The following is a 10,540-nucleotide window of genomic DNA, read 5'->3' as shown; positions in this document are numbered from 1 at the left end:
ACACACCACTTTGTCACCATCCTTTATGTGCTGTTGGTTCCTCTGCTCGTTCCAGGCCATCCAGAACAGTAGCATGCTATTTAAATCAGGCAGAGCCCAGCCTTGCAATTCCAGCCTTTGGAGGATCCAGATCTATGTGATTAACCTGTACTGTGCTATGTGTGACCTTTGGATTTTATATTTATTTTATTTTATTTTATTTTATTTTATTTTATTTTATTTTATTTTATTTTCACTTTTCATACAACCCACATGTAGTACAAGCTCAGCTTGCTATTTTCTGTCCTGCCTTTTCTTCCTCCCCCCCTCCCTGAGCTTTGTTCCAGGTGGTAACTGCTGCAAGAGCTTAAAAATAAGAGTGAAAAGTGTGAAGTGCATTCACTTTTATGGAGCTGGAAACAAGGGAAGAGGAAAGGAGGGGAAAGGCACCAGGATCGTTGGTCTGCCTCAGCTCAGTTCATGTCCTCAGCTATTTGTCAGCCTGCAGTGGTGTGAAGAGCATCATAAAAGACGTGCTGCACAAATGTTTAGGACAAAAGGAAAGTTCTGGTGTTGTGGGAAGTCTCTCAGTGAGGTGTTATTGTCATCCCATTGCATCTGGCTCGTAGCTGGTGTCTGATTTCCCCTTTCTCAGAAGCTCTGTGACCACAGGCAGGAAATGTGCCACAGGCAGATGGAGAAGTTGGTGGTTGTGTTGTTCTGTGAGATCTGGACATGCAGCTGGTCACCTGGGGGTGAGGAAAATGTGGCTAGGTAGAAAGAGGCTACATCTAATACAGAAACACCTCTAAAAGCACTTTGCAGAAAGAGTTGCAGTTGGGAGGTTGGCTGGAAATCCATCCCCAAGGTGCTCCGTTTGATTTTTAGGATTTTATAACAGATACCAAGCAGCTGCCATGAGAAAAGGGGGTCCCACTTCCCACATTTTTCTTTCAGTCTCTCAAATGTACCCTTGGCCATCACACTACTGCTCCTTCAGGAAGGGATGGGCATGGCCCCCCTCCTGTCCTTGCCTTTGGTAAAAAGCACTCGAAATGTCCCTGCTTGTCCTTGTCCTTACCCAGAGCAAACAATGAGACCAAATATTTGACCAGAGGTGGGGGAAATCTCTTATTCTTTGCAAAACATTAAGATCAACAACAGTGGTAACCCATTCCTTATAGCAAGAGGCTTTAAAAAAACCAATGTGTGTGTGCATCCAGCCTGGAAATGCAGGTGAGGGCACCCAAGCTACAGTCATCTTTTATTAGTAACAGCTACCTTGGAGAGACACAAGGAAATTTCATCTATTCAAAAATGTGTTCTCCTGCTGCTGCAGCTACCATGGAGTTATCAGAGTCGTGGGGAGTTACTGCTCTTGTTCCTTTACGTGGAAATCACTTGACTCTCATTCCCTTATTGTCCCTCTCTGGGTATTATTATTGTCAGTGCAGCAGTGCAATAGTTCTCCTTAAATGGTACTGCAGAAAAGTAAATAATTTCTTATTCCTGTGATTTTTTTCTTTTGTCTTTTTTTTTTTCATAGAGGCACTATTTTGAGAATAGATTTTAAAGGACAAATATTATGTTTAATGACTCAGAAAGAAATGAAAATGATTACTAATACAGGGCCTGAAGAAAAACAGTACTAGGAGCAGGTCACATAACAGGAAAAAAACCATATCTATTTAGATAAGATGTGCCTAAAAGTCTGACTGAAAAGAAATTAGGGAAAATCCATTCAGACAAGGAGGAAGGTTTCAGGAGCTCATTTTGGCTACTCAAAGGGCAATTAATTATTTAGCAGGAGCTACTAATGACTGCTTCATAAATAAATAAAAAAATAAACACTGCATCATCATTATAGGGAGTGAAGTCTCTATAAAGTAAAGTTTAATGGACTGAGTGAGGGTTCTTAATCAGAAGACCAAAAGTTAAAAAATCAGACAGCCAGAGCAATCCAATCCTGCAAAATGGTCAAATATACATGTTCCCTTCAAATAACTTCACAGGGAAAAAAGCAACTCAGCTGGGGCTGAGGAGGGATGAGAACCAGTTAAGTGAGGTGCAGGTGTAGGGCATCCTTTTCACACAGGGTTTAAATGTGACCTGAGGTAGCAGAGGAGCTTTTGGGCAGAGCAGGGCTGTTGATGGAGTGGAGAGAAAACAAAAGTGATAAGAAAGTTGTTATAGCAAGCTCAGCAGGGAGGAGACCAAAGGTTTTATGCTGTTGTTTACTGAGCGATTGCTGTGAAGCCCGAGGTGAAATGCATCGTGCCATCACAAGGTGCAGATGGCATGCTTTAAAAAATAGCTGTGGGGCTTGCCTTGTAAATACAGACAATGCTGGTTTCTCTGAGCATCTGTGCCGGAGCAGAGCCTGTGCTGCAGGTGCAGTGTGTGCTGCTTGGGCAGTCACTGCTTTGCTGCTCCTTTCCTGACTGCAAGAACCACAGTTTTCCTGCCTGAGGGTCTTCCAGGCCATCTCATTGTGGGTAAGACCTGCCTATTCCTGTTAGAGAGAATCCTCCTTTGTTTGCTGGATCATTTTGTCCTCTTGACAGCAAGAAGGTTCAGGGCCAGCAGTGCCAAGGCAAGCTTTCATGACCTAAAGGACCCAGTGTCCTGGCATCCCACCTGGCACGGGCTGAGTTTGCTTTAGGGTGCCCTTGGTTATTTGTTGTCATCTCATGCCTTCAGAAGAAGGCACATGTTTTGTTAAATTAATTTGTTACAACTTTTATGGGTGCCCCTGTGGAAAAGCTCACACAGTTCCTTCCAGTCAAGGGACGAGGCTTGAGTGGTCTCTGGTCAGTCTGAGAGGGGCAGTGATGGATGGCAGATGGGCACAGCAAATGACTGGGGGGAGGCTGAGAGGAAGCAGTCTCGGCGCACCTGAGGATGTGGCTGGCAGTGGGTGGCTCAATGTTACGAGGCAAGGAAGCTGCTGGAATGGGAAATGTGTTTTCCTGCCCACCCCTCAATGCCTTCTCTGCCCCAAGTACTCCACAAAATCCTTAGTTACAGACACACAGAGCTACTTTTATTCTTCTTTTTTCTCCTCTAAACGATCTGTCTGATGTCCCTGCCTTCCCATCATGCTCCTAACAGCTCCTTTGAGAGGGTGAGGGCTGGGCTGCCCTTGGTTGTACTCTCTGCCCCTTAGACCTGTGCCCGCTGGGACTTTGGCCATCTCGTGTGGCTCACTCCCCTGTACATTGGTCTTGCTATAACTTACAGCAGCTCCTTCTCTTCCTGTCCTCTGGCTGCTTCACAGCAATACAGGGGAAAAAAAAAGAAAAAAAAAACAAGCTCACAAAAAAAACCACAAACAAAAAACAAAACACCAAGAAAAAACAAAAAAAACCAGATCATTTTTCTTGTTCTGCAGCTAAAAAACAATGTGTCCAGGCTATATGTTTGCTGATGTTTGATCCTTGAATTTAGGGGCAAAGGATTTTGTCTCTGTTTTTCTTTCATTCCAGCAGAAGGGTTGAGAAGAATAGTTGGAAAGACGGGGTCAATATTCCAATTCTCAGAAAAGTCTGCAAGCATATGGCCTTTGCCAGCACAGCTGCTTTCCTGCCACCATCCACAATCAAGGTTAAAATGCATGATGCTCATTCAAAGGGAAATGCAGTGGGAAAATTTTCACTCCGCTGTTTGTGCAGTTTTATTTCCAAAGGCAAATTGAAAAGTTGCAGTGTATTTCAGCTTGGTTTGACCTAAATGGCCAACCAAACAAGAAATAAATACCCTTTTGGGCTGTGTTTGACTTTGGATCCCTTTTGCTTCAGTAGCTGAAGTGCCCCAATCTCCTGCTTCTTTCCCAGACCAGACTCCTGGCAGGATGAAGTTTCTTGAGCAGCTGTCCCATTATCTTGCTGGTGGAGTAAACAAGCAGAGTTAGTGGGAAGCCTCAGAAAAAGTCATTTGACAGTGCAAAAGAGGGCAATGATACTCCAGGAACTTATGGATAGAGGTCAGCTCTATTTTGGGTCAATATTAAGTGCTCTGTGTGGTTGTTTTGTTGGGCTTTTTTTCTAGCAAAGAAGATGAAATGTTACAGTTCAAGAGTGTCACATCTATTGGTGCTTACTGAAAATGGAAATCCAGATAATAAACAAGCATTACTGCAGGGGTCTGGGCACACAGAACTCCAGGATGGAGATGTATCTCTGAATTACATTGTTAGTCCACAACTCTGACCCTCCTGCCCCTATATCTCTCCTCACAGTTCCATTATATATTTCGGTGGTTTTTCTTTCTTTTTTTTTTTTTTTTTTTTTTTTTTTTAACCCTCCTCTGAATCTTCACAAAGACTGGATGGAAACAGTTTTTTCTTGTCCCATATTCCTGTGCTCTAGCTATGTGTAGGAATGGGTGACACTCCAGCTTGAATGGAGGGGATTGAGTGAACACGTGGCTGGTTTGAGATAATGTTTATAGAGAGCAAAGAGAGATATCAACTCTGTTCATTCCTGATTTCACCTACAATTCTTCTTCTGTTTTCCACGCTGGCAAATCTGCATTCTATGTAAATTCCCACCACTCCCTCTGCCATGTGGTTGCAAACACTACTGGCTTCTTGCTGTTCTGCTATCGATTGTCTCCTTCATGAAGGTAAAAGAGTTTGGTCTAAAACCACTTTCATTACAGCTGTGTTTATTTTCCCATGCCCATATGGAAGAGGGGTACCTTCCCAATTTAATCAGAGCTTTAAATTTCACCACGGTGACAAAGGAAAAGACGATAGGAGAAATAATTACATATTCACCTGGCTTTTGGTTAACTCGGAGATCATGTGGCTGGTGGGGTCAGAGTCTGGGGAGCCAGGCACGTGACTCGTGGCTGTTTCTCCATGCAGCAATGAGTATTTGCTCAGGAGTTTCATCACCCCTCCCAGGAACGGCTGCCGACCACAGGGTAACGTGGTTTCACTCTAGAGGAGAAAAGATGAGTTTTCTATGTAAAATTACTTTTAGCACCATAGCGCTTCTTGACATGAAGGTCAATAAGTGCCTAAATTACTCAAAGTAACTGAGTTTATTATAATTCCTCTCTGTCACATTCCCTTGCTGCAGCTGTGACACTGTGCTGTATAACTTATTTAATTATACAGTGGTGGTTGCTGCTGCGTGTCTGTTGTTGGGGATATTATGAATATTTAGATTTTTCTTTCTCTCTGGTTCCGTAATTTAAACAAATTCACTGAAGTGTATTTAACCTGAAGTAATCTAGACTGCATGCTGCTTTGGGCTGTGCTGTTTTAGCAACTTCCTTCTGCACAATCATACCCAAGCAAAGCAATTTCTTTGGTGTAAGGATGGGAAGAGAATCAGCCCTTACACGCTGCGCAGTTCTGGAGTTCCTCTTTTGTTTGTTTTCTAAACCAGCCCCAATTACGGCGCTATTGGTGCTTTCAGTGGGTGTATTTTGACAGCCTGGACCTGTGCTGCAAACTTCCCCACTCACACATGTGCACACCCCCAGTTTTCCTCCCCAAAGGGTGCATTAGGACACCAGCCCCAGCGTATCAAAGGTCTGTGGGCTGAGCTGCGTTTAGCAACCCGGAGAACAGCTATTGGAGGGCAGAAAGGGCAGGACATTTCCATGATAAACCCTTTTCCCTTGAGGATACAGCGTAAAGTGGGGATTCATTGTGTGCCTGTCAGCACTGTGCTGGGTAGGAAGACTGTGAGTAACATCTTGAAATATTTAAGCAAAATGTTTTTAAGGGGAGGGTTGAGGGAACTTTACTTTTTTTTTTTTTTTACAAAGACATCAAGACAGAGGGGAGATCCATAAAGATACAAGCAGATCTAAACCAGGACAAATTATCATTCTTATAATTAAGCCTAATGGACCTTCCTGAGGAGGTTTGATAAGATGGCTTGCTAATATTCACTTTTTTTTTTTTATTTGGTCAGTAAATTATGCATAAAGGACAAAACTGAAATAATCACCCAGACATTCGCTCGTGCCTGAATAATTCTCACCCATTGTCTTTCATAGCTTTAATATGGGAAATAAGTAGTAGAGGCCAATGTTTGATAGAGGCTGATGAATTATGGAAAAATGACTTTTTTTTCTTAATATAAGTTGCATCAGATCTTTTTGAATATGAAAGATTGCCTACAGTCATAGTTGAGTTTTTACATTGAGTCAGAGTGTAGTACAAGCAAGTCTTGTGGAAGAACAAAAGAACAAAGAAAGAGGAAAAAAGTAAAAATATACTGACTTCATGTCATCTGTTAAGTCAAAAATTGTAATAAATTTTCAAGGAAAGAAAGAAGAAAACCTGGTCTAGTGGAAGGTGTCTCTGCCCATGGCAGGGATTGGAACAAAGTGTCCTTTAAAATCCTTTCCAACCCAAACCATTCTGGGGTTATATGAAATCACCTGAATGACTTTTTGTGGAGTAGGTAGTGGAGACAAATTGTTTCTCTTAAAATATTCTTTTTTTTTTTTCTCTAAGCTGTATGAAAAAAAAAAAATTCTGGTAAGGAGCCATGTTTATCAAAGCGGGAAATGCATTTTCCACTGATGGGTCTGAATTTTAGTTTGAAGAGGTTACTGAATATTGTTTTCAGTCATAAGGAGATAAAGTGTGCTCTTCTTATACAAATATGTTTGCTCTACATGTAGAAAACAACAAATGACTCATGAATTCTGGTAAAATATTTGCACAGGACTCTATTCTGAAAAAAAAACCAAAACCAATAATTCCAGTCAGAGTTTAGGGGGGCGGGAAAAGTCAACCCCAAGCAATTCTGGGATTCCTCTCTATAAGGCCTAATTCCCACTCAAAGGGCAAAAGTACTTTCTTATGCTGGTCTCAGAATTGGATCTCTGGGATTTCATTCCCCAACAGGATTTTGATTGATTTTATTTTAGTAGTTTTATCTTATTTCATAATGTTTGTATTAAATCAAATACCCCTGAGCACTTAATCATTTTTAACTTCTAGCTCTCTGTATTTAATATTATATTTGTTGTCAAAATCTAATATCAATAAGAATCACAATAAATGTAAGTCATTGATCAGATGCAGCAATGACAGGGAACCAAGAGCCTGATCCAGGAATTGCTGTCTGTAATAGAGCCACTTATTGATTTCAGTAAAGGTTTGAGTCAGGCCTCAAATGGAACCAAAACCCATCTGTGCTTGCCAGGTGTGTCAGTGGATGACCTGGGAGATGATGGCCACAAATCCACGGCAATCACTGGGTATCCTTGTTAAAAAATGGTGACTGTTGAGATAAATCATAGGAATTCCTAAATGATAGGAAGCTGTGCTGTGTTCATGTGGTGTAGAGCAAGGATTCCACAGGCTGGATGAGAAGAATGGGGTTATAATGCCAAATAGTCCTTCAAGCACCCTTATCATCCACCTCCTGATCACAAATTTCAGGGTAATTACCTCAGTGGTCCCAGGAGATGAACGCTGGAGGCTCTCAAACCCCCTTTAGGCTGTTTGCAGAAGAGGATATGGCAATATCCTCTTCTGAAGAGGCGATGGCCATACTTCTTAGGGACCATGGGGGCTGAGCATCACTGAGCAAATATTCTTGACTCAAGATTGATCTGTTTAGAGAGCTGAAAAGGCTCCTTACCTCCAGGAGGTATGTCACCAGGGAGTAAAATAAAAAAAAAAAAGAAAAAGAAAAATCCAGGCATTAACTTGAGTGGGAAGGAGATTTTACAGACAATACTACACTGGCAATTCTTTTACCTGGAAGGAGACAGTCAGGGAGACATGGGTTTCAAACGCTTATCTAAGGATTTTTTTACATAATTTCATAATTTGCATTAAGTGCTCATTATTAAAAACAGAGGGCTCTATCTTTATTATGTATGTGCTGGACATGCTTTGATAATGGGATCAGAACATCCATGCTGGGGTTGTAAATCAAATAAACAAGCCTTGGAAACAAAACCTAGCTCTGCTTTCCAAGTGCTGATCCAAGTACTGCTTGGAAATAAGCTCTCATTAATCCTGTAATTTGGGGAAGTGAAACTTAAGCTACTCTATGTGTATAATGAGGTGACTGTATTAGTGATAGCCATGGTGTCTGTGACAATAACTTGCTTTTCTTGTTGGTTCACATCTGGAGGAAATAAAGCTCCCTAAGCCATCCTCCCTGGTGTCTGCCAAATCAGGTGCAGAAGGTCCTGACCTGCAGAAAAGCACATCTGTGACTTGCATCCCAGCAAGGAGCAGAGGTCTTGGACCAGCTGCTCAGCTGTGGAGGAACAGAGGAGCAGTTCCCTGGGGCACAGGGAGCCTGGTCACACCTTCCTCAGGGCTTTCAGTGGGGTGGCAGCTCTTGGAGAGTTGGGGCCACTTGAGCTGCCCAGTCTGGGTGTAGCCCTGTGCCTCCTAGCAACCTGGAAAAGCACTCTGAAAACAAAGATGCTGAAATACCTTTTTTTTTTTTCCCCAAAACATTTTTGACATTTTATTTTCCTTTTCCCCAGCTAAATGATGATTAGGGTGAATGAGTGGGAATGATAAATTTGGAGACAATGAGGAGGTGGGAACAACCTGTGTAGAGAGAGCATAAAAATAGGATGTCTCCAATAAATCCCAGGGGAAGGTGAACATTAGCTAAATGAAAACTGTTGTTTTAAAGAACTCTGCTGCTATTTTTTTTTTTATTTTTATTTTAACTCTGTATGCTGGTGGGAGGAGAAAAATTGTTACCGTGTCAAATATTAGGTCTGGAGGGGTAAAAGATTATGTTCTCATCATAAAACCAAATGATAGCAGATTAAAGCAGGTAAGTAGCATCATGCTGGCCATTTGGCCAAAGTATAAACAGGTTTGGGTTAATTAGCACTAAGGAGGCTGTGCTGTTTGGGGAGTTTATATTTAAATACCAAACCGTTGTCCTTCCCATATGTGTTGACAAAGCTCTTCTCAATAGTCATCTGTTGTTCTATCCACAGCTTGTTTCTGATAGCTATATGTAGGATATTTTGGCTTTGAGAAATGAGAGCTTATGGAAGATACATGCTTAAAGAGTTTTCTTTCTCAAACAGAGAGAAAAAGTGATATTCTCCAGTGGGCCTGTCTTCCTTGTTATGTGCTAATCTATCCTATTTCAGCCCATCCCCTCGGGGGTTCCTTTGCACCAACACTCCTGGGGATGATAAAAAGGCAGAGAATGTTGTGTGGTGTAACTACACATTTCCCTAAACTGGGGCAGGCACCAAGCACCTCACTGAGCCTCTTGGCTGCCTGCTGCCACAAAACACAGCAGGGAAGTCTTGCCCTAAAGTGCAGAGTATGTGCTGCAAACCTTCTCTGCCAATTGTAAAGCCAAGCGCCCAAGTGCTGTCTGGAGCACAGTGGTGTCTCTGAGCATTACAGTCACAGGACTGTTTTCATATCAAGATCAACGAGCTTCTAAATTTTGCAGTTAGTTTTGGGCGATCTCTTAGAATTCATGGTCTGTCATATTTCTGATTTCACTTGGGCTTCTCTCCTTTCCCAGGAGAAACAGATCTAAACCAGCAGGATATTTGGTGTAGCTGAAAGGAAATATTAATTCAAGGCCCTGATTTTGAAAGCTGTGCTTGCCTGACACCTGCATCCTGCCTGCTCTGCCCTTGCACATGAGCACGACTATATACAAACACCCCCTCCAGTTTTTGAGGCAAAAAATGCTGAAAGGGGCTGAATATTGAAAAATGTGGAAACAACTTCAGTGTATCTGTGCACCTGCTATTCTTAGGAGCTCAGACTGCAGAAACAATAATGCAGCCTCTGGCTTTGACGTCTCCAGACTGTGAGTGACACTCCAGCATTTGGAGCTGCTGTCAGTCTGGTGGGAGAACTTAGAAGAGGCTGATAAAGTTTAAAAAGGGAAGAGCTTTGTATCTATCGTAGGGAAAGAAAAAAACCCTTTGGGGGTTACAGCAATATGTTGCCTTGGAAATATTTGATCAGGTTTACCATTCTATTCAGACACTTCACTTTGTAAAAGCTTTAAATCAAGTAAGTTTGGGTCTTGAATGGTGCAGCTTTAGTGGCTGCTTATCAGCCACTCGTGGCTATGCAAACTGCAGAAGCTAAACTGCCATTTCTGATTTTCAGGTGAAATTGAATGACCTGAAAATGGATCCATCCTCTCCTGTGCTCCCAGCAAGCGTTTTGGAACAAACTGCCTTGCAGCTCGGATGCAGTCCCACGGACAAAAAACTTGCTTTCCACTTAGATGAAAAAGATGAGTTAAAGCATCTTCGGGAATGTTTCTGTGTCCCCAAAGTCAAGGATCTGCCTCCAAGTGAGAGTTATAATTGCTGTTGAGGGAGAGGGAGGGGGAAAGGGCTGGGCTTCACATCTTCTGCATGTGTTTATCACAAGTCTTTGGAAATCATCGTCACTTATGAGATAATTGAGCAATTGTAGTCATATCTGAGCACAGAATGTCCCCGCTGTTGCTAAATCAATCCATCAGCTTATTCTAGCACCAAAAGCTCTATGTTCTCGTTGCCATCCTGAATCAAATGTGAGGATACAGTACTTATGTGGTGCTTATGCTGTCAGTCAGCA

At 42.2% G+C, this 10,540-nt stretch overlaps 1 protein-coding gene across 4 annotated transcripts in view; it reads left to right on the top strand.

Moving 5' to 3' along the window:
* Window positions 1–4,807: 4,807 nt before the first annotated feature.
* The window catches only part of KYNU (kynureninase), a 58,541-nt gene continuing 52,808 nt past the window's right edge, over window positions 4,808–10,540 (top strand). Inside the window, exons 1-2 of one of the 4 annotated variants that reach the window (XM_038143277.1) lie at window positions 4,808–4,905; window positions 10,082–10,271. In XM_038143277.1, coding sequence (XP_037999205.1) covers window positions 4,849–4,905; window positions 10,082–10,271 — 247 coding nt within the window. In that variant the 5' untranslated portion in view covers window positions 4,808–4,848. Of the gene's footprint in view, window positions 4,990–5,524; window positions 5,677–10,081; window positions 10,272–10,540 lie in introns of those variants that run through there. The other 3 variants (XM_038143278.1, XM_038143275.1, XM_038143279.1) reach the window with 3 other exon arrangements.

This window comes from Motacilla alba, chromosome 7 (assembly GCF_015832195.1).
Source record: "Motacilla alba alba isolate MOTALB_02 chromosome 7, Motacilla_alba_V1.0_pri, whole genome shotgun sequence".
Lineage (NCBI taxonomy): Eukaryota > Metazoa > Chordata > Aves > Passeriformes > Motacillidae > Motacilla > Motacilla alba.
The sequence above is the reverse complement of the archived record's forward strand: the minus strand, read 5'-3'. Positions and strand labels throughout refer to the sequence as shown.